Source organism: Felis catus, chromosome F2, assembly GCF_018350175.1.
Source record: "Felis catus isolate Fca126 chromosome F2, F.catus_Fca126_mat1.0, whole genome shotgun sequence".
Lineage (NCBI taxonomy): Eukaryota > Metazoa > Chordata > Mammalia > Carnivora > Felidae > Felis > Felis catus.
The window spans coordinates 64,265,031-64,283,591 of NC_058385.1; the positions used below are offsets into that span (position 1 = coordinate 64,265,031).

General features: G+C 41.8%; 1 protein-coding gene and 1 long non-coding RNA gene across 3 annotated transcripts in view; both read right to left on the reverse strand.

Annotated features, from left to right (window-relative positions):
* The window catches only part of SNTB1 (syntrophin beta 1), a 236,860-nt gene that overhangs the window by 121,383 nt on the left and 96,916 nt on the right, over positions 1-18,561 (reverse strand). For both annotated transcript variants that reach the window (XM_045050090.1, XM_045050091.1), the window contains exon 3: positions 13,943-14,159. In XM_045050090.1, the coding sequence (XP_044906025.1) occupies positions 13,943-14,159 (217 nt within the window). The remainder of the gene's footprint in view (positions 1-13,942; positions 14,160-18,561) is intronic.
* Positions 1,980-2,901, reverse strand: LOC109496186. The gene is made up of 2 exons (XR_006592657.1): positions 2,244-2,901; positions 1,980-2,153 (listed from the first exon to the last, which is right to left on the reverse strand). It is a non-coding gene; the product is annotated as an uncharacterized LOC109496186 (long non-coding RNA).

The following is an 18,561-nucleotide window of genomic DNA, read 5'->3' on the forward strand; positions in this document are numbered from 1 at the left end:
GTTCAAATTCCTTCTCTGGCTCATGCACGCTGTTTTATCTGTCACTCTCCTTGCCTACATATCTGACAGCAGGCTAGAGAATCCTGCCATCAAGACTTACTGGAACATTTCTATAAAACTGTATGTGGCTGTGGTAGGATTCCACCCCCTTAGTGATTCAAGCCCTTCTCCGTCTTTCCTGGAGAAATTAATCTAAAGATACTATTTGCACGTTGACCCAGTTCTTCAAACTGTCAGCTACTGTAGCTCCAGCATCAGACAGAAACATATAAAAGTCACAATGTGGTTTTCATCTGTCCAAACAGCTGTGTTACACCTTCTCAACTCAATATTTTACCCAGGGCTTTCCCAGCACTTAATAAAACTATTAAAAAATTCTTAATGCATCGTCATGCCACTGAAAGAATCCTTTGCTGATCTTATGAGAGATAGATATTTCTAGAACAGAAAAAAAGAGGTAAATGGGAGGAGATTGTCTTTGCTAAGTGCCCACTTAGGTGTAAGGCATTAGGCACATATCAACTTATTTAATTCTTTAAAAAAATGTTTTTTAATGTTTCTTTAGTTTTGAGAGACAGAGCACGAGCAGGGGAGCAGCAGAGAGACAGGGAGACCCAGAATCTGAAGCAGGCTCCGGGATCCAAGGTGTCAGCACAGAGCCCGATGCAGGGCTCGAAGTCACAAACAGTGAGATCATGACCTGACCTTAGCCGAAGTCAGATGCTTAACCAACTGAGCCACCCAGGCACCCTCAACTTATTTAATTCTTAAAATTCTATATGCATACATAAAAATACTATCACCCTAATTTTATATATTTAAAAAATTCAATGAAGATAAGTAAATTGAATGAAGTCACCCAGATCATGAGTAGAAAAGCTAATAATGAAACCCAGATTGGACTGGCCTGAAAATCAATCATCTTTTCAAGATTGCATAACACCTCTAATAAAAAATATTGCCAGAGAGCTTGAGAAACTAGCTCCAAGAATTGGAACTTCTGGATCTAGTGTTTTGTTTCCAGGTAACATGAGGAAACATTTCCTGATTGCCTGAATATTTAATAGCACAGGAAACGAAAACAAATTGCAGTACTTGGCCTTTACTGTGTGTTTCCTAACAGAGGTGGAGGAGAGCACTTTCTCCTAGAGGGAAAAAAAGCACCACGTTACAACTGCAAGTGTGTCTATTAAGGGTAAGTGAGTTGGCATTTTAGATGAGACAACATTAAAAAGATTTTGCAGTTTTGATTCCACTGATGAATGGTTACTGCTCAAACATACCCCTTCCTCTCTTCACATCTTCGTCTGTCTCTGGATATGTCACTGTTAGAATCAGGTTGGGGCAGGGTGACTCCTACCTGACTCCCCAGCTTTGTCGTACTGGAAGAGGACACACCCCCTGGCCCCTGCTCTCTGAGGAGAGGACAACAGTCCATTGTGAAAGCCGTTTCTCAGCTCAGCCACCCTGGCCACTCCCTGCTGCACTTCCCTTCCGCACCTCCAGCTTGAGACAAATAAAGGGTCTTTTCCTCTGGGCATCACCGAGGCTAAAAGAAATCTTGATCAAAATTCTAGAAGAGGCATGGCACCATTTATTTATTTATTTATTTATTTATTTATTTATTTATTTATTTATTTTAAATTTATTTATTTTTGAGAGAGAGAGAGCAGGGGAGGGGCAGAGAGAGAGAGAGAGGGAGAGAGAGAGAGGAGAATCCCAAGCAGGCTCTGTGCCGTCAGTTCACAGTCTGACACGGGGCTTGAACCCCAGAACTGCAAGATCGTGACCTGAACCGAAACCAAGAGTCAGATACTTAACCGACTGAGCCACCCAGGTGCCCCTACAGCACCTTTTATTAAGCAGGGCCGTATAAATATAGGTTCAGTCACTAACGAGGTGTTCGAGGTAGCCATGTTTTTCGTATAGTTGTCACTTGTATATACATCAGACCTATTTTCGAAAAGACAGAACGTAAGTACACTTTCTGTGATTTTATTTTTTGTCTCTGCTTTCTCCAGATTCATTCTCTGCCCTTCTCTGCCTTGCTCTGTGCTCCAAGAGTAAAACTCCATGTACTAAGCACATCACTCAGGCTCCCTAGGCTCTGCCTTCCAGTTGTCAGCAACCACTCAGAAGCAAGAACAGGAGAACTTAGGGCGGGACAGAGGAAGATTAGGGATGCTGACCTATTCCCAACCCTCCCTGGGCCTCGGTCTGTCTCCCAGGGCTCCCGTCCTCACCAGCTCACAGAAACTTTCTCTTCTCCTCGGTCCCTGGGGTGGAAGCAGCTTCCCGGTTGCTAAGACCTGGGTGCTTCTCCATCCATTGCTGGTTCTTCTAACACAGCCTGCTCTTCTGTAAATGGTTCCTTCACTCAACATTCTTCAGTTAAGGCTTCAAGAATGACACGACCAGCATCTGCGCAATTGCCATTCTGGACGCAGTGAGCGATTTCTCCATGCTATTCCAAGAATTAGGGCAAATGCAAAAGAAATGCAAGACGTGCTGCGGTTTCTCACCATGCCTGCAAGTCCAGGTAAAGGACATCAGACTGTCAAAAGACAGTCACTCTGACTGTCAATCAAGCCCGTATCGTCAAAGGCCTAAACCTGTCCTATGCTTCTGCTTACTCCCACCCTTCAGCCAAGCATGACTTTCCTGGGTTCCATTCACCGAGGGCCAGTGTAACCACCTAGCGATAGGGGCCAGATGTATGACTGACGGTGGCTCCATGTCCAAGGATGACAGAGCAAAACTAGTTCTGGACTCCTTCTTTTAGCTCAGGCCTTCAAGCCCACTTTCTCAGGAACTCCTGCAGATTCTGGCCCTTACGTCTCTCCAATTCATCCAACTTCTCTTTAGGGCTTCTGTCCTACTCTAGCAGAGGCCAAGATGATTTCTCACCTCAATTTCTGCAGTAGCCCTCTGACTGCTCCCCCAGCCAGTCCATGCTTGACTATGAAGCCAGAGGGGTCTTTGTGATGTCAATCCCCTGCTATAGACCCCGCCTAGAATAAAGTCCCAAACATAAAGGGGCTTAGCTCTGAATGTGACCACCTCTGTAGACTCTTGACACATTCTTCTTAGAGAGTACTCCAAAGAGACTGAACTTCTTCCAATTCTTTAACAGAACTATGTTTCTTCTTGCCTCGGTGCCTAGACTCATACTGTCTCTTTTGCCAAGAATACCCGATTTGTCTCCCTTCCCCAAACTTTGACCTGGCTAACTTCTAGTTTATTATTCGTGTCTCAGCACAGACATCACTTCTTCTGACAATCATCCCCCGTTGTCACCATCCACCCCCTTCCAAAAATCAGAACTTTGGATTGGGTAGTATTCCTGCAAAGGAGCTACTGGAGCATCCTTTCCACCTGCATCATCTTAAAAAAAATTTTTTTTTAATGTTTATTTATCCTTGAGAGAGAGAGACAGACAGAGTGTGAGCAGGGGAGGAGCAGACAGAGAGGGAGACACAGAGCCCAACACAGGGTTCAAACCCATGAGCGGTGAGATCATGACCTGAGCCGAAGTCGGACTCCCAACCGACTGAGCCACCCAGGTGCCCCTCACCTGCATCACCTTTTAGAGTTCTGTTTTGGAACGCCCAGTTACTTGTACACATTCCCTACCTGACCAGAAGCTGTGCCAAGACAAGAACCCTGCAACCGCTGCAGATCAGGACCTAGCAAAAACCCTGGATGGTCAGAACTATTTGCTAAAACATTGAAATATAAGAAAAAGAAAGACATCTCAACCAGGTCAAATGGACCACCAATGTGAAAATTCCTGTTCTAGTTTTGTTTTGGAACAAAGAAAGTACCTGTCAACAGACACGGGACCTGGATGTCCAAGTAGGTGTTGTCTAAATGTATCTGCAGCTCTCCGTGCCATGAAACCATCCTCCACTGAGGAGAGTAAAAGTCCATGCATGTGTTGAGGAAGAAGGGCAGGGCTGCTCTGTGAATCCTCCTCTCTCCCCCTTCTCCCATCCCCACAGCAGGTGATGCCCACTTGAATAGAGGATGCCTGCTTTCTAGCACGGGGTTATTTTCAGAGGCTCATTATCTCAGCTGGAAAATCCTGGGGCAGCTTTTTGCAAACCAAATGGAGTTCAATTAATGTATTGAGAGCCAAGGATCAAGACCTAAATATTGAGAGTCAACATTAGCAAAAGTCTCTCAGCACCCAGATGGTCAAGTTCAACCTTTTGAAATGCTCTTTGAAGAGGGGAAACTGAGATTTTTCCTGGAATGGTGCTTAGAGGTACAGGAATGAACTAAAATGAACTCATCTTATTGTGTATTGATGAATCATGGAACCATGCTTGGTGAACATTCTCCTCAACTCCTTTCCTCAAGGCTATCCAAAAATAGTTAAATTCCCTTTTTTTCACTAGCTCACCATTGCCAGGGAAACCTTACTAATTCATCTCCAACAGATTAAAAATATATGATAATTAGGATGAACACTCAAGTTTATCTATGGAGGAAACAGATTTTCTTAAAAATAACAAGGCTATGAAAATGTTATTTAAGCTCATTAAAATGAACCTTTTGTGCACTCTGTTGTATACAAAGATGCAAATTATGCAAGGTTTTTTGGGGGGAAAACAGTGGCTTGGCCATTCATGTTCATCTCCTCTCCCTTAAAATATCCCAGTAAGGAAAAACAGTAAAATATGTATAAGCCCACCAGAAAATGAGAGGCAAGTGCTCAATATGTGTCTGAAGGACAGACAGCAATGAAACTCAGTAATCGATTGCACATAAAGAATGAGCCAAGAATGCTACAACCTGATGGGCTACAGAGAGAATCCCAAAGAAGCGTGAGCTCCTTGGCTCTGCATACCCTGCAGGGGCTGGGAGCATCAGAGACAGAGGCAGGGGTGATGCAGGGCTGGAAACAGGGTCCTATGTGAGGTGTGCAAGCTGAGTAGTGGGGCTCTCAGAAAGCTGACAACTGGGTGTTCCCACCACCACCCACACCCAAGGACTGGCAAATTGTCCTAAGTAACTTAATGGACCCAGAGGAAACTTCCAAACATCAACATCTGCAGAACTGGAAGGGATCTCTCAGTAAGGCTGACTCACCAAATAATAACCGTACATGAATTCTCACCAACTGATAAACCCCCTCCTCACACAAAGGTTCCAATAGGTTTCTTTGTCTCTCAGTGTAAAAAATGAGCAGATACCAAAGGATCACCAAACATCTGAGGAAAACTCCAGCAAGTTAGATGAAGATCCGAACAAACAAGCGGAAAAAAAAAAAAATAAATAACAGAAAAAACAAAGAGCACAAAGAAAAGTAAACAAACCTAATTGTCTCCAAGAATTAAGACAAAATATAACATCCATAAAACAAGAACAAAATTCCACTAAAAAGGAACATTCAGAGAATAAAGAGCTAAAATATAATAGCTAAAATTTAAACACAATATATTCATGAGAAGGGTCACAGAAATAAACTTTAAGAAGTGTGACTGAAGTAATAGAGAAAAAAAAAAAAACAGACTTAGAAAACCAATCTATGAGGTCATCTTTCCAACAGGGGATCCAGAGAGACAGAGAACAAAGAAAATGGAGAAGGACATTATCAAATACATAATGTGAGAAAATTTCCCAGATCTCAGACATGAGTCTCTCTCATGGTTTACAAATAGGCTTCAAAATTAATGATAAACACCCATTGCTTTTTAATAATAAATCTTTGAAAACTATCTGCTTTTATTATTTTGATAACATTTAAGCTTTCATTAAAATAACTTTTAAAAAGGAGGGTCTTACTTGTTTTCTTAGGTCTGTTGTGGATGCTAAAGGCAAGCCTTCTTGCTTTGCCTAACTATGTACACTTAAAAAATAACATAACTTGGGGCGCCTGGGTGGCTCAGTCGGTTAAGCGGCCGACTCAGTCGGTTAAGCGGCCGTGAGCTCAGGTCACGATCTTGCGGTCCGTGAGTTCAAGCCCCACGTCGGGCTCTGGGCTGATGGCTCGGAGCCTGGAGCCTGCTTCCGATTCTGTGTCTCCCTCTCTCTCTGCCCCTCCCCCGTTCATGCTCTGTCTCTCTCTGTCTCAAAAATAAATAAACGTTAAAAAAAAAATAACATAACTGTTTAGGACTTTATTTCCTATTTCAGATCTCTGACTAATTCAGTCCAACCTCCCTGAACTTTCCCTTCCCAACTACCTTTAAACAAACTGTTGAAACATTATTATCTATTTCACGTCCTGTATTTCTCAAAAGCAGAATGTGAGCACTGTTGAAAAACACCAAGGTCATCTCTCTTTTTATCCATACCCTTCCAGAGTAACAATATTTCAGTAGGGGTTATCTAGGTAAAAAGCAAGGATGGATGGATGGATGGATGGATGGATGGATGGATAGATGGATAGATAGATAGATAGATAGATAGATAGATAGATAGATAATGTGATAGAGGCTATAGTAGATAGAGGTAATAGATAGACAGACAGATAGATAGACAAAGGTAACAGATAGATACAGACAGATGAATAAACATGACCAAAATGGTGCTCTTGGTGGTAGAGGGAAGTCCACACTTTCAAATGAAACTGGTAGATCATCCAAAAGATAACTCATGTTTTTTTGTTGGTTTATTTGTTTGTTTGACTTTAGTTTTATACATGATGGTAAAAGTTTAACTTAGCCACTTGAGGAGGTTTCTAGATCCACGGTGGTCTATACAAATTCAGAAACACTTCTGCTATGAACACCTTGATATATTATATAAGATGTAATAAGAAAAGTTTGCTTTTTGGGCTTTAATGTACTACTGAGCTTGCAAAAAAGAAAAGGAAACTCCCATATTAAGAAAAAAAAAAGGATGGGAAGACATTGAAAATAACACTGTTGAGTATTGGGGTTGTGGCAGGTAGGTCAGTAGTGGGGGGGGGGTGTGCTGAAGACTTGGGAGTTTGATATATACATGATAGTTAAGGTTCTGTGGGCCCATGACTTGGGAAACTGGAATGAGTTTCCTACAGAGAGCCAGAAGTCCCAGAAGGCTAAAAACCTCTGTGAAAGAATGTCTTACAAAATAATCTCTCCCCAACAGTTTGAGGAGATGACCTGGAAATTTCTTTCTGCTGGGAAGAAAACTCCTCCCTCCCTTGGAGCCCACGACTGAGGATATTTTGATTGAAACCTGCATTTATGGCACAGTTACGCTGCCAGGAATTAGGGGATGCTTACAGGGGTATCAAATCCTTACAACAGTTATACGTGGTCAGTGTCAGCAAGCACATTTTATAGACAAGGAAGCTCGGAATCAGAGAGATTAGGCAATTTATCTAAAATGAAAGGGCCTGGGGCGCCTGGGTGGCGCAGTCGGTTAAGCGTCTGACTTCAACCAGGTCATGATCTCGCGGTCCGTGAATTTGAGCCCCGCGTCAGGCTCTGGGCTGATGGCTCAGAGCCTGGAGCCTGTTTCCGATTCTGTGTCTCCCTCTCTCTCTGGCCCTCCCCCGTCCATGCTCTGTCTCTCTCTGTCCCAAAAATAAATAAACGTTGAAAAAAAATTTTAAAAAAATAAAATAAAATAAAATAAAATAAAATAAATAAATAAAATAAAATGAAAGGGCCTAAGTGACAGAACTGAGATCCAAACTCCTATTTGCTAACCTCAACTCCAGAGTTTTACTCACTGATATTAGCAGGTGGTTAATTTGGGCCTTTTTTGGGCCTAATTTGAAAATGTGTCCACTTACTATAGTGCCACTGTAATTGTATTTCACATTTTCCCCTTTGTTTCCAAAATGCATTGTCAATTGTGGTGTGCTAGCAATACTTTCTGTTATGAGGCCACCATCGTGTATCCAACCAAAGTGGAGAAAACAGAACCAAGAAAATACACATATTATGAGCCTCTTAAGAGGAGAAGCTCTTTTCACAAGCCAGGATTTACTATAGAGACAGGATGGGTAGTAGAACCTCATGAATCTTCACTCTGGTTGACCTAATGGAGGAGCCTTTTCAATAGGATTCCAAGTTTGAAGAGTATGGTTGAGAACTCTACATAAGCTTTGGGTGAGGGGGGCTATCGTGTGCCCCCAAACACTGGAAAAAGTAGGAAATCAGGCTCAACTAGTAAAATGGTTACTCTTGTCTGGTGGTCACCAAAAGAACTTGTGTTTCCAAATGTGTAACTAAAGTACTTGGGATCACCTAAAACTCACAACAAAGGGATATGGGAGCCACTTTGGAGAGCCAGGACTAGAATTTGATTTAATTTAACAAGCAAAAACAAAGTCCACTGCTCTGGTCCCCATCAGGAATAAGACTGGGTGAACAGAAGAGGAGTGGGGCATCCACTTAGGGGAGCCCCGAGTATTTATGCACAGCCGAAAGGAGATGGGGGCTCTCAGTAAAGCAGTAACTAACATAATGGCTATTCTGGCAAAGCTCTCCTAATCCCGGAAGGGGTGGCTTCGAGCTTCCTTGTCTAAAATGTACACCTTAAGGTCTGCTAGCATCTCTTGTATTGATAACCTTGGTGACAACTGAATTCCTCACATAGAATGCATTGCTTAGGCTGCCTTGAAAGTCCATATTGTTTTTGTTACTTGGTGTTCTGATATTCTGTTTATTTCTATACTTGTCTTCTAATACAGACCACCTGTATGTAATGGGAGGACATACATACTGTCCTACTTTAGTGTTTACTTCTGCTTGACAATTGCATTTGTTTTGGTTAATATTAGCCCACTCCTTGGAGATGGATCCAGTGTCACTATGCCACTAATCAGGTTTCTGATCCTCTGTGGCTGCAACTTGGGCACTGGATTGTGGTAACATCACTGAGGGCACTTTGTGAGAATATATCTGCATCTACTATAGGACTTATTGGATCATACCCCTCTGAATCACTGTGTGCTGAGTGGAGCACTTCTATTTGAAATTACAATGGCATCTTCTGTGGATTTTTCACTTGTATACTGTAAATAGAAATGCACACTGTTTTTCAAAAAGCTGTATGCATTGCTTCATAATTTAACGATGAATATCTACAGTGGAGTCTATTACTGGAGCACATAGTCATGACAAAAGCTTCATACACCATCCATAAGGGTCCATCTGCTTTCAACCCAGTAACAGGCTTTGTTAATGGGTTGTTATGGTTTATTTAAGTTTGCTGTGCCTGTCAAGATAGAACCATGTTTTTATTTGTTCTCTTATTCCCAAGCCTATTTAGTGGAAGATGTTTGCTTTTTTTTTTTTTTAAAGTTTGAGAAGGTAAAGAATACCAAAAATGGACAGATGAATATGCCATTTATCATACATAGCACATATTTTTGAATGCCTGCTTTGTATCAAGCAATGTTCTCGAAAGATGGGATATTAAAATGACAACACGGGATGTTCCAGACCTCAAGGGGTCTTAATAACTTTATGAACTGGGTAAGCACATAAGAAAAAAATCTCAAGTCATTATGAAAGCTGCCATCATGGACAGATCTACACACAGGGTATAGTGGGACCAGTGTCTCACCTGTGCTGAGTGTTAGAAGGTGACTAGGAAGTTGTCAGGGAAGTAAATTATTTAAGGGTGGCTGGGGCATAAAGGATGAGATGGGAAGAGCTGGACACTTAGGGAAGATCCAGAACCTCATAAGGTTTTTATGTAATACTGAGTGGTTTTGGTATCAGCGAAGGTGACAGGGAGCCATCTTGAGCAAATGGATAAATTTTGGGTGTTTCATATTCTCTTGGCTAGCTGGGTGTAGGGTAGATGGTGGAGGATAGCGAAGGAGCAAGCTGGAAACAAAGCACCCAGTAGAGAATATGTCCAAATAGTCTGGAGGACTGGGGATGTAGCTCTGGACGAGGGCAGCGAAGAGCTTATGAACGAGTTATTTATGAAGTGAAATTTTTAAAAAAATGTTGTAATCATTGACAACCACTAGCAGTGACATATTCTTGTGGATTCAGTGCCTGCTGGGTGACCTTTTCCACAGAAAGAGTAGCAATCCTGCCTGCTGTTCTACGGCTTTTTCTATTTGAGAAATTGAACATTAGAGTTTTTAATGCAAACTATAAGTAGCTGTGCATCACCAACCAAGGGGATTAGTCCCAAGCTGCTGTGGCATCTGTCATCAGTTCTCAAGCCTCAGCATCCAGGAGCCCATTGAGTCCTGGCCATTGCACTTACAGTTCAAGTGAGCTGTTCTGCCAGGTGCTGGAGTCACAGGCAATGGGTTATCGTGATTAAGAAGCTGGGCTTCGTGTTGGAACCCCAGATCTACGGTTTGCTTCAACTCTCACTTCTGAACTACATTTCACTGTTTATGAAATAGAGATTAGAGGACCTACTACTGAGAGTTGTTATTAGATTGAATGAGATACTTGCTGAAATCCACACATTCCAAGGTTGAACTAGACTCTCCCTTTCTCTTTTATGTTTAACATATGCATTATTTTCATCTTCTCAGAAAGGCTACCATCTCAGTTTCTATTTCCCCTTTCACCCAGGAGTTATTTCACAGCTTTTAAAAATCCAAGAAGAAAGGTTTTCTGCACTTCGATTTTGCAATTTGTTTTCCACTTTTACTCCACTGACATCAGAGAATGTCGTTTAGAATATTCCTACCTTAAGGAGTTTATTGCACTTTTTGTGAGCTAATCTATAGTTAATTTTGTCAATGTTCTATCTGCATTTAGAAAGTGGGATTTTCTACATTTAGCAAAGGGAAGTGTGTTCTTTATTATCAGTGTACAAAGTTTGTGATGTATCTAGATCTCCCTTGTTAATGACGTTGTTTGGGTCTTTTAGATCTTTACTGATCTTTTGTCTACTTGCCCTATCTTGGACCGAGAGTGGCATGTTGAATTACCTAATAGTACATTTCGATTTCTTCTTGCATCTTCTACAGAGGCCACTGCTGTGTTGTTTGGGGTGCATCCACAACTGTTGAATGTTCCTTGTGAACCCCGGTCTTCAGCCTCAACCAGTTCTTTGTCCTGTTTTGTGTTTTCAGTCTGCATCTTACCCTGTCATATATCAAGATCAAAAGTGGTACTTTTTGCTGTCATTGCTGTTAGTTTATATTTGCCTTGTACGCTTTACCCACCTCTTTGCTTTTTGCCTTTTAAAATCACTTCGTGTTAGGTGTGTCTTGTGTTCAGCACGGAGTTGAGTCTACATTTCTGACTAGTACATTATACTCTGCCCAGCATGTAACCAGAGTTCCATTAAATATTTGTTTCCTTTTTCTTTTCTTCTCTTCCTCTACCAGGGTCAAGATTCACCTAAAACCATAATCTTTTTCCCCCCAGCTTTGTTGAGGTATAACTGACAAAATTTTAAGGTATTTAAAGTGTGTAGCACGGTGATTTGATATACATACACATTGTGAAAGGTCAATCTCATTATTAGCAGTTCTGGGTCCATCTGGACGGAAGTCTCCTCCTGGACCCTCTGGCTTAGCTGGATTCTCATTTTCAGTCCTGCCCTGTGGTTCTCATACCCTAGCAGGATAGGCTCTCCCACACCACCTCATCAATGGTGGATTGAAGACCACTGATATAAAAGTTTAAAGATGTGTTCCCTCTTCTGGCTTGACATATGAAGTCTCCAGTGTTTGAACTAAGGCCCGATGTGTCCCAAAATATTCTTTACAATAGAATTTGGTGCCTTAGGAGAAGTTACAGTATATAGACCACAGCTGGAATGAACCCTAGAAATCATCTACTTAAGCTCTCTCCCCAGGCATGAATCTCTCCTACGATATTCCACATTTTCTAGTCTCTGCATTTTTCTGGTAACGGCAATCTGACACTGTCACCCACACTGTAGGCTTGCATTCAAAACCCAGCAAAACTGTGTATTAGCCATACGATGCCTGGAACTTCTATAAGAACTGAGCCTCAGTTTTCATCTACAGAATGAGGACAATGAGAGAAACTCAGAGGGCTATTTAGAGGACTAAGGAGGGTCACAGTTTTAAGTACCAGGCAGATAACTAATGGAATCCCCCAAGTGTGTGGCAATAGGAGTGCTGAGGGGAATTCATTCCCTTATACAAGGAGAAGCCTCAGCCAGGCTCCTGCAGATTGGAAACCTACCTGCAGCAACGTGGGCCTAATAATTTCCCCAGATCTATCCATTTTTCTAGGAAAGCAGAGATCTGGCTTTTCAATGTGAAATTTCCCAATGATTCAACGTGGGAAGTAGTTCGGATTTCTTGAACACACTAGACGGATCCTATCTGTCGTCTGGGTACGCCTAGAGGCTGCGACTTTGCAGTCTCTGGTCTGAAGTAAATTAGCGTAACGCCCAGCACAAGATAGGCACTCCATAAACTATGAGTTCACCGGATCTAACACCTTAGACATCAGACTCCTGGCAGAAAGGACTTGTCCGTCTGATTTGGTAGCTAAGAGACCAGGAAAGATCAAACGCAGAGTAGCCGGGGCATCAACTGAAGGCCCAGAGAAAGCAGCAGAAATTGAAGGGGACAAAACAGAACAGGTTAGAGCGGCTCATGGAGGAATGGAAGAATTCTGCCTCCTTGCCAGTCTGCCTGCTCCAACTCCTCTTTGGCTGATACTTCCCACTCTCTCCTACAACCGCTGCTCTGATCCCTGGGCAGACAGAACCAGCATGGGAGGAGTGGGGGGAGCAGGGTGGATCTTCCAGCTGCTGGAGTGAGAGAGGCTAGCAGCTTCTTTAGAGTGAGCTTATTAGGAAGGGAACGAAAAACGCTTTGAGCTCTAAGCTGAGGAGACAACTTCCTCCCTATCCCTATTCCCTTTGGCTCTTCCCCATCAGCAGCTCAGAGCCTAGCCAAATACATCCCACTCACGTAGGCGGCAGCTGTCCCACACATGTTACACACAAGGGCCACTAGAGCTGTCCCTATTTTTAGCATTTGGATGTGTCTGCCAAGGTCACCAAGATTCCCCGTTGACTGGCTCCATTCCTCTCCCTCTCCTCTACATGTCTGTTATTTTCCTCCCAGGTAGATGTTGTCTGTTCAGATGAGTTAAAGTAAGATGTCTGGGGGAACAGGGACCCACATATTTGCTGGTCTTCCTGGACTCCTTATAATTTCCATGGATTGGGTGATATATCTATCCCGAGGCCTGAGAAATCGTGTACAGACTTTGAGAAGTAGCACTCCAGGGTTGGATCAAAGCCACTCCCTTTTTGTCTCTTAAGCATAAAGAGAAGTTTAGAGCAGAAAATTGCATTAAGGATCCTCCCATCGAAACTTCCAAGTACACAGTTGAGGACACTGAGGCCCAGAGGGGGCTGATGTGCTTGCTACTACCTGACATTATAATGAATATCATTATCGGGGCGCCTGGGTGGATCAGTTGGTTAAATGTCTGACTTTGGCTCAGGTCATGATCTCACGGTTCATGAGTTCAAGCCCTGTGTTGGGTTCTATGCTGACAGCGCAGACCCTGGAGCCTGCTTCAGATTCTGTGTGTGTGTCTCTCTCTGCCCCTTCCCCACTCATGCTCCCTCTTTCTCAAAAATATATAAACTTAAAGAAAATTTTAAATAATAATAAATATTATTATAGCTTATATTCAGGAAGGTTTTCCTGCCGTAAGCACTTCATGTAGATTTCCAACTCAGCGAGGTATCTATTTCAATTATTCCCATTTTGCAGATGACAAAACTGAGATTTATTGGTTTAAGAAACTTGCCCAAAGTCACATAAACTAGCAATGGGAGGCCCAGAGAAGACACTTAGGATCTTGACTCCAATTCAACTCTTTCCAGAACCAAAGCTCAGCACACAGATTTCTCACGAAGATAAAAGAAAGGAAGGGAATGAGGGAGCCCTGGCTTGAACACACAACATTATCTCTGTGGGGCCCTTTCAGGCTATTCTTTGGAAACCTTTGAGTGTTTTCAGAACACAGACACAGGCCTAGCAATGTCAGAGGAGATCCCTGGCCCTCTTTACCTGTTCTCAGGGTCAGCCGAGGCCATACTCCGAGTGACATAACACATCTTGAGGGGGATGCTTTTCCGATCTCTGTGGAAGGAGAAGGGCTGCGAGGACAGAGGGTCTGAGGAGCCGCCCCCTAACCGAGGCGATTCTGGTGGAGGTGTTTCCCAGCCGATCTCAGATACTGGGGAGCCTTTCTTCACATAGGGTGTGGCTTCTCGCATGTACTTCACTGCAAAAAAAAAAAAAAAAAAAAAAAAAAGACAACAGAGTTTTTAAGTACATCAGGCTGGATTTCTGGAAGGTCTGATTGAGTTTTTCAAAACTTGCATTAGATGAGGTCTTAATACTGAACCTCTTAAACTCTAAGCAAGATCCACAACTTCTGTGCTTCTCAAAATAGTTTTTCTGTTATTTAAATTCTATACCAAAGTGGTTTTTAGAACTTGCTATTACGATGACCCGAACTTGAGAATTACTTTCAGCTTTTTTCAACTATGACTTTTATCTTTTCTGATTATAAGTTGCATTCTGGGGAAGAAGCTGAAAGACAAATGGGCAGAGAAGGAGAAAGCATAACTTAGGCTTAAAGGCACATGACTGTTCAATATAGAAGTTGGGAATTTGGTAGCCACATTCTCTATCCACGGCATCATTTTTCTGTGCAGAAGCAAGAATAGGATTTTCAATTTAATACCACTAAGCACATACAGTATGCAAAAAAAAAAAAAATCTTACATAAAAGGATACTTATTTTGCAATTGAAAAAAAATTTGTAAGAGCAAAAATACCTTCTGAAGGAGCTGAAAACTAGGACCAACCTAAATGTCTATAAGAAAAATAATAAACTGTAAGACAGTTGTACAGTCATTTTAATGAGATATATAATGAGATATAGCTATAGATGTGTTGTAGAAAGATCTATAAGACCTATTATTAGTTTAAAAAATGTTAGACAGAAGTACATATACTTTAATCTTTTGCATATAAATCATAAATACATAGGCTTATATATATATATAAGTTATATATATATAACTATTTCTGGATAGAAACATAAGAAAATGTTAACAGCAGTTAGCTCTTGGGAGTGGAAATAAAAGCCAAGCTGACGAAGAGTAGACTTTACTATTCATTTATCACTCTTTTATACCATTTTTATGTTTAGCCAATATGTACATATTACTTTTGTGAAATTATAAAAAAAAAAAACATAAATAGTTCAAAAGCTGAGTGGAATAGACTGAAATCCTGCACTTCGATGTGTTTCCTTGGTCTTAATAAGCTATTTGCCAAGGTGTCTGGGTGGCTCAGCTGGTTAAGGTCTGACTCTTGATTTCTGCTCAGGTCATGATCTCGTGGTTTGTGAGTTCGAGCTCCACACTGGGGTCTGCACTGAAGGCACAGAGTCTGCTTGGGATTCTCTCTCTTCCTCTCTCCCAGCCTCTTCCTTGCTCATGCTCACGCTCGCTCTCTTTCCCAAAATAAAAAAAAATATTTTTTAAAAAAGAAGGGTTTTTTTTTTGCCTATTCCGAATTTAAACATTTGGTCCATAGACAGCTTCCGAATTGACAGGGCAGCTAGCTTCTTGGAACAATGCAACATAAACATCCATATCTTTCCCTCTATCACTCGCACAGTCCGCTTCTGTGCTCCTCTGTGGCGGGGAGGGCGGGATTGGCAAAGTTCCTTACCAGTATCTGATTTTACAAATGGCAATGGACTGGAATGGGTACAAACTAGAGGATATTTACTCCAGATCGTTGATGATTCAAGTCCACAAACTAATGCCTTTACCATGCAAGACATGGGGCCAGGTTTACAGAGACTGCAAAAATAAACAATAGACAGTTTCCTACTAAAGAGTTTAAAACCATAGGTGACTATAGTGGATGCTGCTGGGTCCCATCAGATCCTTTCCACCAGTCTGAGCATGTATTTCCTAGCTGCCTGTGTTCGTTGAGAACAACTCTTAGCTGCCGGCCTGCTCTGGAAAACAGCTGTTAAACCAACCAACAGAAGCCACCAAGTCTGGGAAGCTACAAAGTTGCTGCCTGATCCCCCAGACTGAGGCTCTGCTTCTCAGGAGCCCCACCCAAGACAGTGATACAACACAAGTGCATAAATGGCACAGAAAACAGAATGAGCTGAGTGTTAGAACAGGAATAAAGTATGTTGAAAAAACTCACAAGGAAACTGCATCTAGGAGCATGAGTGACAAGTTAGGTTCATAGCAATTTAATAAGCAGGCCAAACACACCGAGGTGCATGCAATATGGGCAGGGATTGGGAAACTCAGTCATAGGTATCAAAAATAGCCATACTAATTCAAGACAGAGGAGATGTCATTTAATACCAACACATACTTGAAAAGGAGATTTCAGGGTTTTCACTGAATATAAGTGCAGTTAGGAGAAAACAGCTCACGGTCACCACAAATCTGGTAGCACAGGCTGCAGTCACAGAAGAAGAAAGGGCATTCATGGACAGTGTATTTTAAGGCATATTGTTTACTTGTGGGCAATATACTTAAAAGGGAACACAAACATACCTAAGTACAAATGCAGAAAATCTAAGGGGACAGATTTAAGCTGTCCAAAGCCAGAATGAACAGACCGGTTTTGAAGACACTGAATTTTTTTTAATCTCTAAAAATGTTTTGGTAGGAGCTAGAACACAGCTTAGCTTTGTATAGAATCATACTTGTTGATAAACAGGAAATTCAAATATAGCTGAGATGGTTTGAAGGTTCTCCTTTGGTTGCATTATTATGCTTCTGGCTGGAGTAGGAAATGAGTGTTGTAGAAGTGAGAATCCAGAGATACTTCATGGAATAGATGTCAACTGAACTTGGCTTTAAAGGGAAGATAGGACTTCAGAGAGTGGAGACAGGAATAACAATCCTTCTTTTATATAGTGCACTCTGACTTACACTTTGTGTTGAAATCACATAGGAAAGGAAAGTTGCCTCAGTTTGAAGGGGAATAAAGAAAGAACATTTATTCTATACCTAAAGATGTGCCAAGTATGGAACCAGATGTTTTATATACCTTCCCGCCTTTAAGCACGACCTTATTTACTTTTTAAAAAATTTTAAAGGTTTACTTATTTTTGAGAGAGAGAGACAGACAGAGACAGAGTACAAGTGGGGGAGGGGGCAGAGAGAGAGAGGGAGACAGAATCCGAAGCAGGCTCCAGGCTCCGAGCTATCAACACAGAGCCTAACATGGGGCCCGAACTCATGAATCATGAGATCATGACCTGAGCCGAAGTTGGAAGCTTAACTGACTGAGCCACCCAGGTGCCCCAAGGCACCACCCTATTTATTAGGTAACCAAGATCCAGAGAAAAAATGGGCAAGGGGTCTTTCATTGTTTCAGTGTCCATGTATCCATAAGCAATAAGAAAATAAATTGCTATTCTTTTCAGACCCTACTAGAAAGAAATGTTCTGTAGAACTATTCTTATTCTGATGGACACTAGGAACTTTACATATGTTATCCCTTACAAGGCTAATATTATTTTATACATCAGCACAACAATGCATGGAAGTTTCACTTATGTGGCTGGTAAGTAGTGGAGCTGGAGTTTGACTTCCCAGAGATCACATTCTTTCATGGAATCTGGCTACCCCACCTAGACAAAAAAAGGCAAAATGACAAGCTACTAGGTTTGGACTTCATTCCATAGGCAGTGGTTATAGCCATGGTGGTATTGGTCTATGAGTGAGGGAATGACAGAATCAGAAGTTAGCTACAGACAGCAAAGGATGATCAGGTGTACTAAAGAGAAAAGAAATCAGAGGTAGATCGACTAATTACAGAGCCATAGGGAGTTGCTGCCAGAGATACCCTGAGCAATACTCAAAATATCCATGGAAAGTGTAAGGAGTCTCAGAAATTTGTGGTTTGATTCACTCATGGGCAGAAGCACGGGGAATATGGCAAGTCTTAGCCCAGAAGCAAATATTTACCAAGTAACCACTTCCTGTGCAGCACAGAGCTTGAGGAATTTATGACGGAGAGAAGACATAGCAACCAACATCTTGACGAAATGACACCCCATTGGAAATGATATCCCAAAACAGTAATCCTTTTAACTGACCAGCTGAAAATAAAGACAGAGAAATTAAGAAAGTAGGTATGATAACTTATTCATTCAGCCAAAATCCATCAGTGATTTATTATGTGCTGAGGACTATACTGTCCATGAGTGATGATTAAAAAAAAAAGTGTCCCTATTTAAAAGAAATGTAAGCCTAGAAAAGGGGGGAGCAAGGAATTGAGTAGATGACATGAGTTCTTGTGTTAAATCTTAAACCTGGTTTAAGTAGGTCGCAAGCTAGACAAGTCTCTAGGGAACTGGCAAAATCAATGGCAAATCCTTTCTGGAGGAAGGCAATATCATCCTAGGCTTCGAGGAATCCCTGTGAATCACTTTCAAGGGCAATGAACAGCATAAAATCTAAGAAAACTTACACATATGGAAACAAGGTAGCATGAGCAAGAACTAGTAAAAATAACTGACAGCAGTGACAGTCCCAACACAGAAGACAAAGCAACAGATATGTTTACTGTGTGTAAAGAAGCAAATGAAAAGCCCGAGAGAATCTTCCAGAGAGTGTTTTTAAAAA